This window comes from Cloeon dipterum, chromosome X (genome assembly GCF_949628265.1).
Source record: "Cloeon dipterum chromosome X, ieCloDipt1.1, whole genome shotgun sequence".
Lineage (NCBI taxonomy): Eukaryota > Metazoa > Arthropoda > Insecta > Ephemeroptera > Baetidae > Cloeon > Cloeon dipterum.
The window spans coordinates 25857835-25877087 of record NC_088790.1 but is presented as its reverse complement, the minus strand read 5'-3'; the positions used below and the strand labels follow the sequence as shown (position 1 = coordinate 25877087).

The 19253-nt window shown below is 41.5% G+C and overlaps 2 protein-coding genes across 2 annotated transcripts; one reads left to right on the top strand and one right to left on the bottom strand.

Moving 5' to 3' along the window:
* The first annotated feature begins 6888 nt into the window (after window positions 1-6888).
* Window positions 6889-13533, top strand: LOC135945001 (vitellogenin-1-like). The gene is made up of 10 exons (XM_065492329.1): window positions 6889-6989; window positions 7048-7769; window positions 7830-8591; window positions 8657-9043; window positions 9100-9722; window positions 9774-9990; window positions 10048-11056; window positions 11112-12110; window positions 12176-13194; window positions 13257-13533. Exons 1-10 carry the CDS (start codon window positions 6959-6961, stop codon window positions 13395-13397), a joined length of 5910 nt encoding a protein of 1969 aa, XP_065348401.1. The 5' UTR covers window positions 6889-6958; the 3' UTR covers window positions 13398-13533.
* LOC135945008 (leukocyte elastase inhibitor-like) lies at window positions 9100-19190 on the bottom strand. Its single transcript, XM_065492351.1, has 6 exons — window positions 19048-19190; window positions 15981-16226; window positions 15435-15648; window positions 15214-15373; window positions 14823-15105; window positions 9100-14275 (listed from the first exon to the last, which is right to left on the bottom strand). The coding sequence occupies exons 1-6, from the start codon at window positions 19051-19053 to the stop codon at window positions 13814-13816; spliced, it is 1371 nt and encodes a 456-aa protein (XP_065348423.1). The 5' UTR covers window positions 19054-19190; the 3' UTR covers window positions 9100-13813.
* Between the last annotated feature and the right edge of the window lie 63 nt (window positions 19191-19253).

Here is a 19253-nt window from a genome sequence, read left to right as displayed (position 1 = left end):
CGATTTTAAGGCACTTCCGCTGCGATTTCAGACTCAATCTAGCTACTGTGCATTCTTCAATTAATTTTCTATTTTTTGACGTGCTGAAAACCAAAATCGGTTCAGCCAATCACCGTAGAATCGTGAAAAAAAAAGAATCGTGAAATAAAAAAATCTTTTCCAACGTTTCTACGGCGAATGGCTGAACCGATTTTGGTTTTCAGCACGTCAAAAGAAAGCAAATTAATTATAAAAAGCAAAATAGCTAGATTGAGTCTGAACTCGCAGCGAAAATGCCTTAAAACCGCTTAAAACAAAATTTTTAAGAAAGTCTGTGGTTGCGCCATCTGTTGGCGGCTTCAAAAACTAAGGGTTTATGCAACTGGTCAATTCATTACAATAAATTCACACATTTATTTAAAATGAGATTCATTATGATTCTAAAGACCTAATTGTAAGCTGCGCCAGCCACCGATAAAAAAATTGAATAAATCGTACATTTTGCCAGAGAAAAAATGGTCTAACTATCATACTTGACTTTCAAAATTTTGTCAGCCGCGCCAGCCACCGGCAAAAATGTTCAGTGGCCGCCACCGAGCCAAAATTCAGCCAGCCTCTCCGCCTAAATTTCGAAGCTGAGAGAGAAAAATTCAAAAAGTGGGAAATAAAATATTTAAGGTAATATTTTTCCATATTTAGTAGTTGTAAAATGGCAGTGGAGCCCAACCTGACCTATTTTTGTAATACGGAAACTGGAAAATAACGAAAACCAGGTGTGCATAAACCTCAAATAAATGTAAAATACAAAAGAAGCACCTTTTGCAAGTATTATTGGTTTAAAATCCAGCACCATGACTCAAATTAAGCTTCATTTTGTTTATAAAAATCGTGAGAGTTTCCAAAAGAGGAACATATTTTATTATTGCCTTGTTGGTTAAACTCTCTTCAAATTTTTTAACTCGAAAAGTTAAATTTTGGGAATATTAGAAAATTCTTAGCTAAAGATTTTATCGTTTTAAATTTCTATGATATTAAAAACGAGGATTTCAGCCTCAAATAAAATAAAATATTACCTTTCCAGGTAAGAAAGATTCGATTCCTTGGATACTTTATGAAAGTAAACGGTTTCATCCGACTATTTTGCTTCCAAAGGATTTGAGGAGTTCTTATAGATGGCATACTGATCAAAGTGGTTATCGGAAGAAAAAAGTCAGTCAATTTGCTGAGCATTGAGTCAATATTTGAGCATTTCAAGGATGTCACGAACTGTACAATCATCAGAAATGGCAAAAGGTGGTTAATTATAAGAGACTCAAAATGCAAATATTGCTCAAGATTTTCGCACCTTTCCAGCGGATTTAGGGAGGAATGTCTCGCGTTTAAATCAAAGACTGGTGAAAAGATGGCCATGATCGGGCCCAAATTCCTTGTGAACCTAAAGCCCAAAAAATGTGCAGAAATTAAAAAAAAAAATCAGAACACAGACAGAAAATGCGATTGTTTTTTAGGGTTAAACATTTCATTCCCATATATCTGGCTGCTAAAAAACGCAGAAGAAAAGGAACTGCGCGCTTTTTATGACTGACAGATAGCCCATTAAAAATTCTCTTTTGAAAAGTTTCCCTTTTCTCGACAAACTTAAAAGCATAGCAAAGAATAGTGTTGATTCCGTAAACACGTGCTCCCTCCTCGGCATGCGCTTCAAAGGCCCGTGGGAGCGTAATCAAATTTCCGTCTTTTCACCGCTAAATTTAAGTTTCCACTTTCCAAACAAGCGCCTGCAGATACGCGAAGACAACAAACTTTCGGTTGGCGAGGCTATTCAGCATTTTGTGAAAAAGCTTTTCCGAAAGACGTGTGCCACTTCAAACAGGGCGCAAAGCGAAAAAGTGCGGGGCTGCAATTTTAAAAATTCATCACCTCATTCGGCCGTTTGAAGTCTTGTTTCGCAATCAGAACAGGCAGCGGCAGTGCGAGGGAAACGAGATGAAAGAATTTCGCCACACACACACACACACACATGCATATTCAGACGCGGTGTATTTTTGCAGACAGCTGCCTTGTGCCCTGCTTTCTCCTGCTGCTGCTGCTGGATTCTTTTCTCTGCCTGCTCTTTGCCGGGGAGAAAGAGAGTGAACACGCCGGGCGAGGCGATAAGGGAGCGAGCGAGCAGCTAATGAATGCGCCGACTTCAAAGAGCACTTTTCCAAATTACCCACTGATGTACTGCAACCAATCACACGCCCGGCATGCACACGGGCCCGAAACGTCAAGTGGACACGGCTCTCAAACGAAGTCCAGGCAAAAATATTTTCCAAAAGGACGAACATTATTTGGTTTAGAGAGAAGTCAGCTCGGTTTAATTAATTTAGCGTGAATTATAACGATACTCATTGCTGTAGAACATTTTAATTTGCTGCCATCATTTGAAAGATCGAATCTCTGCATGGAGAAAATGTATTTTTATAATTAGTTATAATTAAAAAGAGGACATCTCAAATTCTTATAATCCCATCACGGTTTAAACGGACTTAAACAACGAGGACGAAGTCCATTTTAATCAGGGTTGCAAAATCCTGCATTTTGAAATACAGTGCACGCGGATTTTTTTAAATTTTAACAAGTTTCTAGCAGGAATTACATGTTTGCACCTCAGTTTTCGATAATTTTCTAGTTATTAGCTCATGGCCTCGACTTGAAAAATTGTCAGAGATGAAATTAAGACAGCAAAATGCAATTTTAAAGAAAAATTCTGCACCTTAGAGGAAATTTTGACCACGCCGACCGCAAATTTTAGATTTTTACAGGGGAAATAATGAATAAATTCATTTCTTTCGCAAGAAATTGGTAAAAATTGAGTGGTAAAAACCAGCGGTGAAGAAAACCAGGTAGTAAGCAAATGCAACCTTGGTTTTAATTATAATTTGGAAGAGAACCAACCTCAACTGTCGACATTTCCCTAAAATTTGTTTTGAAATTTAATCTACAAATTGAAGCGATTGGATTTTTAAAGTTGGAATCGATTTTAATGAAAACTTAAATTATGTTGATTTGCCTCTTGGAATGTCTCTGATTTTTTCTTAATTTCAAAAATCGCCTAACTTACAGGGCACAAAGTTGCGGATTCTTGAAAATACCAACTACTACTGCTTCAATTTTGAATATATCTCGGCTTATATTAGTTCAAAAGGAAAAAACTCTACGCCATTTGAAAGCTAATTAAGAGGACTAATTTTAGTCAATCAAATTTGGCCAAATTCTTGAAATCACCTCCAAATATCGAATGCCTAGAATATCTTTGACGCAATTATGCACATGAAAAATGTTCCAAATTTAATATTACGTCGATAGAAAAATTTTGACGCATAACTTTAAACCGTTTTCGAATTATTTAAAAATTCAGCTTAAAAAACGTGCTTTTTGGGCACCAAAACATTGGATTATTTTGAAATTTAGTTTTCTTGACTTGGTTTCCTGCAGATAGGACTATTGTGTAATTAATTATTATTTTGAGGAATGGTTTTTGGGCTTTAATCAGCGTTTTTAGTGACAGTCGCAATGTTTTCCCCATCAGTTTCAAAACCTATCTCTTTTCTTGGATAATATATTCAGCAGCCAATTGAATTTAGGTTACAAATTTTTAGTTAGAGCAAAAAATTCTAAAAGAATCCCAGCATTATTTGTTTGTTTATTTCTTCATTTATTGATTACAAAACTCATTTGACTCACTATCGAGTAACAACTTGACTCATTCCGTCATTCCTCATTTTTTTTACTCTGAATAACGCATGAATTGCAATACCAATGACCGATTTATAGCGTTCAATACTGAATAAGATGCGTGTTTGGTGGCATCATGAGATAAGGCGCAAAAATAGGGTTAGCATCGGTCAATGCGCCGCTGGAGTTCAATCACCGGTCTGGATAAAATTGATTCATCGAGAATCAGCTGCCTACAAATCTCATTACTCTGCTGCAGCTAATTATAGCTCAGGCTGAATAAAAATAAAATTTGTTTCAAGCCAAGCCTCAAACATTGATGTCCGTGCAGATTGCGAAATACGCAATTTATTTGATTTCACTTTGCGCGGAAAACAAGCTGCGTGGCCGAGTTTAGAGCGCGGCTGCTCAGCTCACAACAAAGTCGCGGTCTCACTCTCTCAGCTACGGGGGAATTATTATATGCGCATACAGATTTACACAAAGGCTGCGGATTGAACAAAAGAGGTGTTGAAGGGCGTGATTTAATGGAAGAAGAGGGAGGATAAAGGTGCACTGCCGTAGGGTTATAAACAAGGGCATCTGAGACGTCTAAATTCCAAACACTGGTCGCACGCACCAAGGGAAAATGTTAAAAAAAATACAATTTATGACCGTGTGTAAAAAATTAAATTAATTACACGACTGTTTTTGTTTTAATCGTAATCTAGCACAGTTAATTTCGGGTGATGGGGTACTAGAGAATAAAAATTTTGGACTCAAATATCGCTTCTCAACCATAAAAAATAAAATTAAACCCAGAAAATGTGTTTTTTTACCATAAAGAACGATTTTCCTCTAAAATCACACTACAAATAACAAATCTATTTCTATAGTTAAGCGTTTGCTACACAAAATTAGCATATTTTTGCATTTGAAATCAGAATATTCCTAATTCCAAACGACAGCCAATAAGGGAGATAAAAACACAGGGGTTGTTCGACACCCCACGTATAGCTGGCCGTCCACTTGGCGTGGAGATTATTATTTTGCGAATGTACATAGAGAGCAGTGCAAAACAAGTCGCATATATGTGTGCACAAAGGGCCTTTTGCGTCGCGGTTGAGCATATCTCTGCGTTTAATTGGGCCCGCGAGTCGCAGAGGCCTGAAGAGCCCCAATCTCACAACGACCCCAATTAACGCCCTTTGATCTTGCGCGCGCGCACCCCCACGGCTCGCAAATTATCACTTTTGCGTTTGCCGACGAGTCTGAATAATATTCTTCTTTGAGTCGCTCTCGACGCACTCGCAACCGCAATACTTCATACTTTTGCTGTTGCCAAGCGTATATCGTTGGACGCAAAGAAAAACAAGCATGTGCACGTGCCGCGCTCGGAAAATAAAATTTTCACAGAGTTGCATTTTCCAACAACGCTCTCAGAAAAAGAGAATACTTTTGGATTTCCTCTCAGTCGGTCTTGATGTCAAAGGAAAAAAAGGACAGGATCATTATTTAATGCAGACAAAGGAATTTTCTTCCATCGATCATTTTTTTCTGAGGCTTATGAAATGAGGACAAACAAATTTTATCTCACCAAATATTGCGGATAAACTGTCAAAAATTACGCTCCCAAATTCTGGAGGGCTAAAAAAGAAATCCTTTTAAAACTATGTAATTGTTAGAAATTTATTCATTTTGGAATTGTTGTTGATGGGATTTCCTTGGAATTGACCCAAAGATTGACCTTCAATTTTTAAATGAGAACTGTACCTTCCACCTTCCTCTAAGCACGACTGTAATTATTTGAAATAAAAAACCCTTTTCAGCAAACCCCTCAAATATTTGTTCCAGGTATTTAAAAAGCGTTTGCTTCCACAGTTCCACACTGACACCCCTCCCCCGCAAAACAAATGAAGAATCCACTTGTCTCGTCACCATTTCATTTTCTAGCATAATTTCAATTCATGTCCTTTTCACGTGGAACAGAATAAAAGAGGATCTTCTTTCTAATGACGCGCGGAGAAGATGATTAGTCCAATCTGGCGTCTTTCCTGCGTGTCGTTGAATGCGCCGCGTTTTATGTGAATATACACACACGCCCCTCATTAATTCAGCCACGCATAAATCTATATAATTTTTTCCTCGGGGGTGTGAAGGTGTGCGAGAAATACCGCACAAGGGTTGGAATTTAATGGGGGATGCGGCGGCGTGTCTCTCTCCCGCCTCTCGCACTTTGCTCACTTCTTGCTTTGCAGCTCACGTGAGATTTTTCGCAACCCACCAAGGAGAGTCTCAACGCAGCATCCCTTGTGCACCCCTGCTCGAGGGTTGCTAGGCAACTACCACTCGTCGGCACGTCTAGCTATCTGAAAGTGCAGCACGCACGCAATTTATATGATAGCCGGAAAAGTGGTTGATGTACTCATTGCCGGACTGGGTAAACAGGCTCAGAGGGCCCAGGAATAATATATGCCGCAGTTGCAAAGGTTGCTCGGGATGCGACAGTAAAATAAACTCAATCTGCATAAATATAGCCCTGACTTTTATTACTGGAAAATTATTGTTGTTTATATATAAATGCATTCAGCTTAACTCACATGTCAAGGGATTAATTGCTGACGCTAATTTTATGGTGCAACTATGAGGTCGCGAGATCAAATAAACTGGTGGTTTGTTTACTGGCAAAATTGAACAAGTTGATTAGGCTAGATGATAAACATTTATTGTCTTACAAAAAAAATCTGCCTTTAGCCTGGCGCCTGCTGGGAACTGTGATCTGATTTAAAGGTTTTTAACAAAGCCACATGGATGCTTCTGAGTGTGCGCTTTTTTCTCTTTTACCTTGCACGTCAATTGGAATTGAATACAGATATCAGTTAATTTTTACTCAAAACTCTTAGCAATAACATTTCTTATAAAGATCAAACCGTGGGACTATTGAAAAACTCTGGGTAATGTAATATCAATTAAGTTGTATTTAAATGAATTACCTTTTTACCAGAGACCAGCCATTATTTTAAATACTTATTTTTAAGTACCAACATGTCGATAAATTGTTGCGCTGAAGTAAACTAGTTTTTATTGTCTAACAATTAAATGTTTGCTGAATACGCTTTACAATGAGGGCGGTCGGCTTGACTGCGTGCTCTTCGACAGCGATATGCGTTTGCCAGAATCAGCACTTGATAAAAATTGATCTCGTTTGCGTTATTAGTAACTATAAAAGGCCCTCCTCGGCAAACAGTCGGCACAACGGACAGCTTCCCGAGCAACGAAGATGTTCAGACTCTTCGTTGTCTGTTTGCTGAGTGAGTAGAAATTCTATAAGATAATTAAACAATTAATTTTTCCTTTATTTGTTTGCAGCTGGTGCGGCCTTGGCCGACATCACCTGGAAGCCGGGTAATGAATATCGTTACCATCTTTCGGGTCGCACCTTGTCCGCGCTGCATCAAGTAGATAACCAGTATACTGGTATCCTCCTCAAGGGAATCGTCACTATTTTACCCAAGACTGATGAACTCCTTAGTTGGAGGGTCTCCAAGATTGAGTTTGCTCAAGTCCATACCAAGTTGCCTCTGGGCTGGGACTCTGAAGTACCTGAATCACTGCTCAATTTCAAGAGCTTGCCCGTCAGTAGCAAGCCGATCGAAATTGCGATGAGGAAGGGTTCAATCAGAAATATGACCATGAGCAAAGACTTGCACACCTGGGAGGTCAACGTCCTGAAGGGCATGATCAGCCAGTTCCAGGTTGACACAAAACGCAGAAGTTCGATGATGAAAAAAGAGGACAAGGAAATGGAAATGCTCTTACCCGACATGACCATGGCTTACAAAACAATGGAAGACACCATCAATGGTGAATGCGAGACCATGTACGATGTTTCTCTCCTTCCGGAGTGGGTGATGCAAGCCAAGCCTGAACTTGTGCCAATGCCCAAGCTAAAGGCTGAAGGGCGGATTATCGACATTGTTAAGACCAAGAATTTCAACAACTGCAATACACGCGTTGGCTTTAATTTTGGTCTGACTGGAATAACTGAATGGAAGGAAGCCAGTGATAATAAGCTTGGAACATTTATGGCTGTAAGTTTCATGATTTTAACACTGTGTTTAAATTTTTTAACTTAATTTGTTATATTTTAGCGTTCTTCCGTGTCACGCGTCGTTCTCACTGGATCCTTAGAAAAGAACGTCATTCAGTCTTCTGTTACCACAGACAAGATTGTACTCAGCCCCTTAATGTATAACAATCAAAAAGGCATGGTTGTGTCTCGAGTTAACATTACACTCGAATCTGTACGGCCTGCTTCTGAATCTCCTCGCGATGTTCCCAACCCCAAGCTGGTCAAAACCTTGGTCTACGAATACAATCCTGTGTTGCCCAGTGGCTCCGAATCCATGATGCGTGAAAGCGATAAGACTGAGGAAGATGCTTCAAGCTCCATGAGCACGACTCCCAACGACTCCAAACGTTCCGAAAGCAGCAAGCCAATGCTGAGCTCCGATGAGGAAGATCTCTTGCAACGCACCCGTCGTTCCATGCATGATGAGATGGATATGGATGACATGGAAATGTCCAAATTGAGTGAAATGATGAAGGCGAAGAAGAAATTGAAAATGGATGCCAAGAAAAAAATGATGTATGAGAAGAAAATGAAAATGGATGAAATGAAGCCTAAAAAGGACAAGAAAGACTCTAGCTCTAGTTCTTCATCTTCCAGCAGCTCCTCCAGCTCCTCCAGTTCTAGCAGTTCATCCAGCTCCAGTAGCTCCTCCAGTTCCAGCAGCTCTTCTAGTTCCAGCGAGGAACACCAACCGATGCCTACTATGAATGAACTTCCGAAGATTCCACTTCTTCCCTTCTTTGTTGGCTTTGAAGGCAAAGCTATTTGGCTCTCTGACAAGGTGACTAGAGAGGCATTTCAGATTACAAATAAAACTTATGCTTTAAAAATTACTTTTTCGATTAGGTTGCTATAGTGAGAACAATGAAGCGACTTGCCCTAGAAGTTGGAAGCGACCTTTTAGATGCTGATCAGATCCCCAGACGAGATGCTCTTTCGAAATATATGCTGATGACCAGACTTATCCGCGCCATGAACACCAAGCAGCTTGAGGATGCCACAAACGAACTGTTCGCCAAGTCATCAATGGCCGAATCGAAGAGCTCATCAAGGCTCCTTGCATGGAAGGCTTTCCGTGATTCCGTTGCCACAGCTGGAACTGGTCCCGCTCTCGAGACTATCAAGGAGTGGATCATGAGCGGCAAGGTTAAGGACGAAGAAGCTGCACAGCTCATTTCTGTTCTCCCTAAGACTGCAATCCTACCCACTGCTGAATACATAATGGCTCTGTTTGTAAGTCACGTGAAATTTGTTTGCAAATATTTTTCATAAAATGAATGTCCCTACAGGCACTGGTTAAATCGCCGGAAGTTGAGAAGCAGCCACTACTGAGAAGCACTGGATTGCTTGCATTTACGGACCTTGTCTTCCAGGCCCAAGTTAGCAGTAAGACTGCACACAACCGCTACCCGACACATAGCTTTGGCCGCATGTCTCCATCTAATGCACCCGACGTCACGAAGGTCTATATCCCCTGGTTAGCCCGCTTGCTGAAGGATGCCGTTGAGGCCCGCGACAGTCACAAGATCCAAGTTTCAATTCGTGCTCTGGGCAACTTGGGCCATCCGAAAATTCTGCGTGTCTTTGAACCATATCTTGAGGGGAAAGAACCTATGACTGTCTTCCAGCGTCTCCTTATGGTCATTTCCATGGATAGACTTGCACGTGCACAGCCATCAATTGCTCGCATGGTTTTGCTCAATATTTATCACAACGTTGGTGATGCCCAAGAGCTTCGTTCCGCTGCCGTCTTCCAGCTCATGAAGACCAAACCTCCTGCATATGTGCTCCAGCGTATGGCAGAATTTACCAACTTTGATACCGACTCTCAAGTGACATCTGCTGTCCACTCATCTATTGAATCAGCTGCAAAAATGCTCGACGCTACTGCTGGAGAAGAGGAGAGAGAACTGTAAGCAAAATTTCTTCACTTAATCTGCTTTTTTACTAATTCCTTTGTCAGGGCTAAGAATGCCAGGTCTGCTCTTCACTTAATGAACCCAAGCGAGAGTGGTCTGCATAAATCACGAAACTGGCTACGCAGTTTTATGATGAAGGAAATGGGTCTCGGCTACACGCAACAACTAGCTTACATCGGAAGCAGTGACAGCATCATTCCTAAATCTCTCTTCGTTACGCTCCGTCGCAACCTTGGTGGTTTCAAGCGTGAAAGTCTTGCAGTAAGTGAATATTCCGAAATATGACATTCAGTACACGATATCTATCTTTATCTCCAGTTTGGTGCCATGGTATCTAGCATCGATGACCTTCTCGATGAGCTTGACGAACTTTGGTGGAAGCACTGGTGGAGCCCTTCTATGATGATGGATGAGGATATGGAAGATATGAAATCTATGGAAGGCGAAATGAGCCCTGAAATGATGGCCAAGATGATGAAAGTCGAGCCAGATAGTGATGCCAAACTGGAAGGAAACATCCTCGTGGAAATGCTTGGTGGCAAACGCCTGTTCACATTGGACAGTGCAACAATCGACCATCTATTTAAAATGGCTAGTCTTGCAGCCAAGGATATGAAAGACAAAAAGAGCTTTGATTGGACCAAGCTGTACAACAAGTATCAAGTTACCATCGCCTTCCCTACGACCATGGGCTTGCCATTTATCTTCTCTCTTGAAACTCCGACTCTTCTTCGTGCTGCTGGTGAAGCAAAGGCTAGCCTTGATAAACCTGGAAAGATTGCTGCAATCGCTGATGTTCGTCTCGTTTGGTCCACGAAGGTGGCTTCAAAGATCAGTTTCATTACTCCTTGGGACCATCAGCAATACACTTCTGGTCTTGATAGGAATATCCAGGTTAACCTTCCCTTCAAGTGGGAAATCGATGCAGATGCCCCGCGCTGGAACTTACAACTAAAGATGACACCACCTAAGTGGGAGAGCATGATCTTCCACGCCAGCGTCTGGCCTTTCACGGCTAAGCACGACATCCTTGAACTTGAGCCCTTATCAAAACTTAAGAACACCGACCCTATTCATGTCCGTGAATCCAAGAAAGGAGAGTGGAGCTTCGGTAAAGAATCACTTGGACTTGCCCTCAAAGCCAAGTTCAGTACCGAAGACAAGTTCCTTGATGCTAAGGCTCTGGCTGATAATATTATGCGACATGATCTTGTTTCTCTCCTCATGTATCCTTGGGTTGAGGAGTCTATTCAACGTTCAAACTTCAGCCTATTCTTTGATGGCCCAAGATCAGAGTCCAAGTCTGTCACCTTCTCTGCTAGCTTAAGTAATTTTATTGCATAATGTCTTGCAATATCCATATCTAATTATTTTCTTTCCAGAATCTGCCATGGAACCAATGTCAGCTGAAGAGGCCATGAGTCTTGAGTCTGCTTCTATGCTTCGTCTCCATCCACGAAGCATGCGTCCTCGAAGTGATGAGGACACCTCAACTAGCTCTTTCCTCGGAGAAGAAAACAAGGCCATCCCCTCAAATGCCTCTCCTATGAGCTCCATGCGCCAAAAAGAATTTCTCATGCGTGCTAAATCAGATATGAAAAAGGCAACAGCTAGAGTGCTGGATATGGCCTTGGTGTTTGATGCTCCAACCAAGATCAACTATTTGGCCACCGCTAGCTGGGCTGGATCACCGGTTGATAAGAAGAGTAAGATGCTGCTCTACTTGCACCGTAGTCCTGTAGCAAACAAGAAGGCCTATGAACTCTGCATGGATGCTTCAGCCAAACTACCAAACCTTCGTATGTTCGACCTCAAGAAGATGCTTAAGACCGACCCTACCTCATTGATTGCTGCTCGACTTGAGCTTGGAGAGAAATGTGGTGCTGGCGCAGCAAAGATTGACATCACGGGCAAGATGTGGCAGAGTGAGAAGCGCCGGGAATTCCTGTTGCAGCATCCAGCCACGAAAATGTGTCTTAAGGAGATGAGAGAGACTGGCAACCAGATTATGCCTGCCTGCTTGAACGTCACTCATTCTGCCGGTCTCCTCGATGCTTCTAAGTTAAACATCAAGTTTGAGAAGGCCCCAAGATTACTCAAGGAAGCTACCTATAAGGCTTACGAGTACGTTCGATACCTCCTTCGTCTTCATACAATGGAGGAGCTAATATCTGTTGAGACATCTAAGGATGAGATAGAAATCTTGATGCGCAATGAGCCAGACCTTTCGTCTAAGAACTTGTCAATCTCTTCGCCCATGCTCAAAGCCGAAATGACCAACATTCGCTTGCCCCCTCTTGCTCGCGCCCTGATGGTTCAGCACCCATGGCGTAGTACCATTGAGAGATTAGGCGAAGAGCTCCTCAGATGGCAGTTCGAGCGTAAGTTGATATTTCACTTTATTTTCGTAAACGCTGTATTTTTAAGTTACTTTTCATATTTTTAGCTACCTGCAGCATTGATAAGGAGGCAATCAACACATTTGACAACAAGACCTTCCCCGTAAAATTGAGCAGCAAATGGCACGTCCTTTTGCAGACTGTTAAAAAGGCTCCTGCACTCATGTCGACGCGCAAATGGGAGGCAAAGGACGTTACCGTCATGGTTAGGGCAATCGCTTCCAAGCGCAAGGAATTCAAGATCATCCTGGGCAAAGAAAATGTTGTTTTGGTCTCTCCATCAGAGGCAGGGTCCACTCCTGTCAAGGTTGAAATGAATAAGAGAACTGTGCCGATCAGGAAAGATGACGTCACCGAGATGAAAGACAAGAGTGGCAGGCTTCTACTCAGGGTCTGGGCACTCCCCAGCGATCTCGTGATGATCTCTGCTCCTCTGCACAAGATCGAGATGCTATACGACGGTGAGCGCGCTCTGTTGTTCGCAGGCAACAGGTTCCGCGGTGAAGTTCGTGGTCTCTGCGGTACCTTTGATTTTGAAAAGGCTACCGACTTTACCACACCCAAGAACTGCATCGTCAAGGAATCCCGGGACTTCATCGACTCATGGCTTCTGCCCGACAAAAGCCTTCAGGAATCAGCCAAGGACGTTCCTTGTTTCAAGAGAGAAATCAAATATATGGATATTATCACCGACAAAATGATGTCGGGTGAATCGAGCGACAGCAGCTCCTCATCTAGCAGCTCCTCGTCCAGCAGTTCGTCTTCTAGTAGCTCATCGTCCTCCAGTTCCTCAAAAATGTCGACTGCCGGGACCAAAAAAGCAAAAGAGGACAGCAGCTCATCGAGTTCCAAGAGCAGCGACTCTTCGTCCTCGTCGTCGTCTTCCTCGTCGAGCTCTTCCAGCAGCAAAAGCAAGAAAGAAAAGAAACCTGAGCGCCCTGATCGTACCCTTTGCACCATGCACATGACCATGGTCGATGAGATTGACGGCAAGATCTGCTTCTCAATGCGTCCCATGCCCAAGTGCAAGTCTAAATGCAAGGCCAGTTCGTGGAGTGAGAAAATGGTACATTTTTTCATATTTTTTTAGATGAGACTCTTATTAATTATCCTATCATACTGTTCCAGGTCTCGTTCTACTGCGTTGAAGATTCTGAGGTCGCCCGCCAGTGGAAGGCGAGCATTGAGAGAGGATCGAACCCAGACTTCAGCAGCAAGGAACCCAGCATGAAGCTATCGCGCCGTATTCCCGAGGGTTGCCGCAAATAAGTTATTCCACCAAGTATATATATACGACAACAGCAGCTAACGAACCGAGGACCACGCATAGCGGAAATTTTTAGTCTGTGTTTGTGATTTGTCAGTAGCAAGCAAATAAAAAGAGGATACGATCCTGAAAAAAATTGATATCAATGATTTTGACTTCAATACATTGAATAGTAAAATTTATCTATATTAGTTTAAATCTCTCAGTCGGGTATTTTTAATTCAAACATGCATTAAAATAACAGTATTTCATCTTATATATAATTTAAAAGTAATTTATTTTGCTATATATATTAATTGTTATTACTTATATGATATTTATTAATAACTTATATGAAACAAACTTTAAAGAAATAGATGACAATTTTACGCGCTTAATTTCTTTTCACAATATATTTTGCGAACGCGCCTGTCAGCAGTTAGGGTCGAACAATGGACCCCCAAAATACCGGCAGCCGCGATCCATGGTCGAAGATGAAAAAGAGGAATGGCCTGTTCACCTTGAACAGCGGAGTAAATCCATCACGCGACAGAGCGGCAGCTGTGGCCGCCGCGGCCTCAGTGCCGGTCTCGGTCACTTCCAGGGTTACTCTGTGGCGCACTTCGTCCACGTGCAGCGGACCCAGCTCTGGCGAGGCGAGCAGCCCTGAGAGGTCGGACCTGCTGGGATCGAAGAGCGACGTCAGACCGAGCGCGTTGAGAGCCGGCCTGAGAGGAACGGCCGCGTCGACCTTGAACCGCGGCAGGGTCAGCACCACCGAACGCTCCTTGGTGGCGCCCACTAGACCGCTGAGGACGTCAGGAAGCCGCAGCATGCGGTGTTTCAGCACTTGCAAGTGCTCCACGCCCTCTTGGTTTGGCAGCACCACGTACATTGAAATCTGGAAATTATGATTTTATCTGTAATTTTATGATTTCCAGAAGAGAAAAAAAATAAATTAACAATTGACCAGTTGCATAAACCCTTAGTTATTGAAGCCGCCAACAGATGGCGCAACCACAGACTTTCTTAAAAATTTTGTTTTAAGCGGTTTTAAGGCATTTTCGCTGCGGTTTCAGACTCAATCTAGTTATTTTGTTTTTTTAAATTAATTTGCTAATTTTTGACGTGCTGGAAACCAAAATCGGTTCAGCCATTCGCCGTAGAAAGGTTGGAAAAGATTTTTTTATTTCAAAAAATAGTTTTTCACAATTCTACGGCGATTGGCTGAACCGATTTTGGTTTTCAGCACGTCAAAAAATAGCAAATTAATTGAAGAATGCACAGTGTAGCTAGATTGAGTCTGAAATCACAGCGGAAGTGCCTTAAAATCGAAAGTCTACGGTGGCGCCATCTGTTGGCGGCTTCGAACACTTAGGGTTTATGCAACTGGTGAATTCATAAATAAAAAAATATTTCATTTTTTTAAACAAAAATAATTTACTTACTCTGGCCGAGTTATTGTTTGATTTGTAGGGAAGGCCGACGATGGAACAGTCGAGAATCTTGCTGCGAGCAAACGGAACGGTACCCTCCCGCGCCATCGTGAGTACCTGTATGGTCTCGGTGCGGGACACCTGGAATGGCGCCAACTTGGTCACTTCGGTCTGGAACGGATGCAGCCAGGCTCCGTTGAAGTACAAAGCACTCGCCAGAATCAGCTTTGTCGAACTCACTGGCGGCTCGGGAAACAAGTCTTCGATTTTGTTGTGCGTCCTGTCAGCCACCCATCTGGAAAAAAATGCAAGGATAATAAAACCTAATTAGTTTAAAAATTATTTTAAATATTTTTAAATTAAAGAGTGTCTTTAAATAATTGTCCAATAATAATTTACGCACTTGTTGATTAAAATTTGAGCTCCAACTGGGTCATTGGCAAAGTCCAAGCTGAAAATGTCACTGTTGTATGCTCGTCTGCTGAGTTCCAAAAATCTGCTGCTCACCGGCAACGCTTGTCGCAGGAAGACCGCTTTGCCCGAGAAAGTCTGCAATTCGGTTTCTGCCGCCAAATAAAATTTGAGTAAAATCAAACTAGGATACCTATAGATAGAATTTCAGACCGTTTTCCGCGATGAAGTCGTTGAGGAGGCTGCCGTACTTGAAATGCGTGTCGTCGTCGACCTGACTGAGGCCGAGCACCCGTGACACCTCCTCCTTGGTGCGGCCGTTCGCTGCCAGCATCACGAGGGCCAACACGGACGCGATGCACAGCGGCGAAAAGACCACGTTGCCCGACTGAAGCTGCACGTCATTTTGCCGGATGGCCAGATCAAGCTGAATTTTTAAATAAAGCAGGTTAATTTACACGTTAAAAATACTTTGAATTAAATTAGAGCTAATTTTTATATCCTTTTGTACAGTTATAAATATTCCCAGATAGCTAATTAATTTTTAATTAAGTAGGAATTGACAGAAAAGTGTTTTCACCACATTGAAACTATGAAACGGCACATGACTTTTAAATAAAAAAACCTCGGTACCTTTTTCTAACAGAAGTATTACCGATAAAGGTAAAAAAATAATTAAATTATTTTAAAATTTAATAATAAAACATTTTTAATTTAAAATGACGCAAAAACAAAAGAAATATCATTAAAAACACTAGCCTGTATGCTGAATCTCTGGAGGCTGAGCGCTGAAATGTGTTCGATGGCGCCGGGTTGGTATTCTTGGACTTGTTTGTTGAGGAAGATGATTTTGTCTGCGTAGTCGGAGGGCTCGTAGTCCTCCGAGGGAACCTGTCGCACCGACTTCCTGGAGCCAAGATAAATTGGCCAGTCGTAATTGGGGAAGACGATTGCTTGAGACGTGGAGGCGGCGACGCACACGCACAATAATGTGGCTATCGTCCCCTGCGAAATATCTGCGCATGAGTGTGTTGCACGCACCAAAAACATATATTATATAGGAAGGGATCGAAACTTTTATCTATAAATATTAAACAATTATTTATACTATCAAGGAGAAACGTCTCACAATAAATAGCCGGAAAAGGTAACAAAAATCTAAATAAAATGAATTTTAAATATAAAGTCTGGGTCTTGAGACCCATTAATTATTATTCTATCCTTAATAATTCTACAGGTTCGTTGAATTACTTAATTAAAATAATACACGTTTTTCGAATTCTGTTTATAATTAATTGGCTTGCATTTTTTAAGAATTCCTGGGAGTGTCAAGGCCTGGGAGATATACAAGCATTTATGGGATTTTTTCCAATGACAGAAATGGCATTAGTTTTTTTTTTAAATATATCATTGATTTCCCAGAATGACATAATAAGTAGATATTTTCAGAGTTTAATTGGTTGAACGTTTTGGGCCATTTGCGTTGAATGACGAAGCAATGAAATGCTCAAACCACAAGGCTACGCTGCAAACATCTATTTAATTTGGCTATTTCCGATTCATTAAAGCAGTCACTCCTCTATTTACAGTTTGATTCAGCGGTCGCAATTAAGACAGGGAAAACCACAAAATTTTCTATACTGTTTTCACCGGATCCAAGTAGTCATGGCAAAAACTATACTCGATTGTTATTTTCTTAGTCATTATATTTGCTCATCATTATTTTCGAAAGGTGTCGATTAAAAAAAGCCTTGATTAATTTATTCAGAGCAATGGAGGAAAAGAGAAGCAGAAAAACGTGACGCAGACGCTGAATTTGAGTGATTTCCACTTCTAATCGCGACTGATATGTATGCAGATGGGAGTGTTTCCCCAGCCAAGGTCAAAATTGGCAATTACTTTATGTTTGATATTCGCGGACACGCTCCGCAAACAATGCTCTCAGCACAAGTTGCTTTTGTTCTCTCTCAATGCACGCTGTTTAACAGTGATTCATTCATAAATTCCCAACACTCCTCGTCGCTTCGTCAGCTGAACTAAATTAAAAATCAACTTTTTGTAGCGCACAGAAAATAGAAACACTATTTTAAATTTGTTTAAAACAATTTGGTTAAATAGTATAGAAATTAATCTTGACGAAAAGCAACTCACCTCAACTGAATACTAATTTTATTTTATTTTATTGCTCTATTGTTGTTCCAACCTTCATTTCCGCTGTACATGCTAGTGTTTGAATTTTTTCCTGATTTTAAAGCTTGAAATTAATGAAGTAGCGCTATACTAATTTCCCAAATCACGATTTAGAGATTTTATCAATTTTAAGAACTGCTTCAAGCTCTCGTAAATCTTTTAGCTATCCATTTTGTGATACATAAAATCTTATCAGTTCTAACAAACACGTGCTTTTAAAATACAACATCGAGGAAAAACTCCCTTTGCACTGAGGAATGTTAAAAAATCGATTTTCTCTTCAAGATCACACACGATATCCTAAAAACAAAAATGTAACCTTCACGTGACCTTTCGTGCGAATATTTCAGCGTAGGTATGTTCAATTTAAGGTGGCTTTAAGTGGAGCAAAATCGATTTATTAAATCCGCAGGTGGAGAGTAAAAGGACGGACAAAAGGCCCTGACAGAAGAACACGTCCCACTATTATAAAAAAGTGTTGTGAGCGCCTTATTTTCTTTTTCTACGCAACAAAACCAAAGACAGAGAGGCTCAAGACAGAAAGAAAGAAAATTACACGCATAATGAGTTGCGAGATTTTTCTCATTTTGCGTCGGCTGCTTCACTCCCACGTCTTTTACAAACAATGAAGGGAATTCGAATAAAATTAGCCGCAGGCACGTGTGGAAACACAAAAATCACGAAGAGAACGCGGAAGTGCTGGGTTCATATGATAGAACCAAAAACTCTTCTATGTTTGAATTAAAGACAAACTCAAATATCTATTAAAAGAGAGCTGTAGGTTGACGCACCCAAAGGTTTTGGCTAATATAGAGCAAAAAAAGTGAGAGCCCCAACAGGCCAAAAGTCGCGGAAGGGTTTTCCATGCGAGAGACGTGCTGTGGAGCAGGTCAAATTTAAAAGTTGGTATCTAAAGTTGTACAATAATAATAATAATGTAACGCGCCTGGCCCAGACTGCTGCTGGAATTCCCCAGCTTGTTTGTACGCACGCTTAGCGCAATTAGGCGCATGCACACGTCTATAAGGTGTAATGCGTGATCGGATTAATCGTGACGACATGCGTGCTCGTGTGTGCAAGCAGAGCAAACCGCCAACGCCTCGAGTCCTTAAGGGATTCTTCATTGTGATTCTCTCACGTGTATATTTTAAAAACATTTATTTGACTAAAATAAAAATTTCTTGTTATTTTTAAATTATCCTGTATGAACGGCATAAAGTCCAATCCCATTTGCACAAAAATAAACGCGTGTGACGCCTGCATGGACAATTATCGGCCGCAAAATTAAGAGAGAGCCGCCGCCGGCCACACAAAACACACGCACTCTGACGTCTTAACTTGGATTTCCTGTCGGCAGCCGCGTAGCTCAATGGCCCCACACACCAATATTCAAATTTATTGATTGTGTCGGCAAGCTTTCTCGCGGCGCGTTCGATTGATTAAAATTAGTCGGTCGCATTGTTTCATAACAGCGGTTGTGTCACCAAGAACGTGCCAAAATGCGCAGCGAAATTTAAAATTAAAATTTTTATTAGAAACCAGGACAAAATTTTTAATATTAGGAGTGATTGGAATTAGTATGTAGGTTAGAAAACTGTGCCATTTTTCGAGGAAAAAAGCGGAAACGATATCCTACCTGCATGCCTGCTCTTCCTCTGGCCTTTGGTGCTGCTGAATCCGCCCGCCGACTGAATATTAGAGACCAACACACACAGAACTGACGGACGGAACGCCAACCTTGCGAATCCCCTCTTCTCGCTCCCCTCCTGCCAACCTTTGTGTCGGCAAATCACACTACAGACTCGTTTTTTTACAGCTTCTTTCCTTTTGTGCTTAATTTCT

Excerpts from the sequence above, each read along its gene's own strand:
- LOC135945001 (XM_065492329.1), top strand. The coding sequence starts at position 6,959 with ATGTTCAGACTCTTCGTTGTCTGTTTGCTGA. Across the intron at positions 11,057-11,111 it reads CACCTTCTCTGCTAGCTTAA|AATCTGCCATGGAACCAATG; the intron begins GTAATTTTATTG and ends TTTTCTTTCCAG. Across the intron at positions 13,195-13,256 it reads GTTCGTGGAGTGAGAAAATG|GTCTCGTTCTACTGCGTTGA; the intron begins GTACATTTTTTC and ends ATACTGTTCCAG.
- LOC135945008 (XM_065492351.1), bottom strand. Across the intron at positions 15,649-15,980 it reads TCCAGAGATTCAGCATACAG|CTTGATCTGGCCATCCGGCA; the intron begins GCTAGTGTTTTT and ends TTAAAAATTCAG. Across the intron at positions 14,276-14,822 it reads CAAACAATAACTCGGCCAGA|ATTTCAATGTACGTGGTGCT; the intron begins GTAAGTAAATTA and ends CATAATTTCCAG.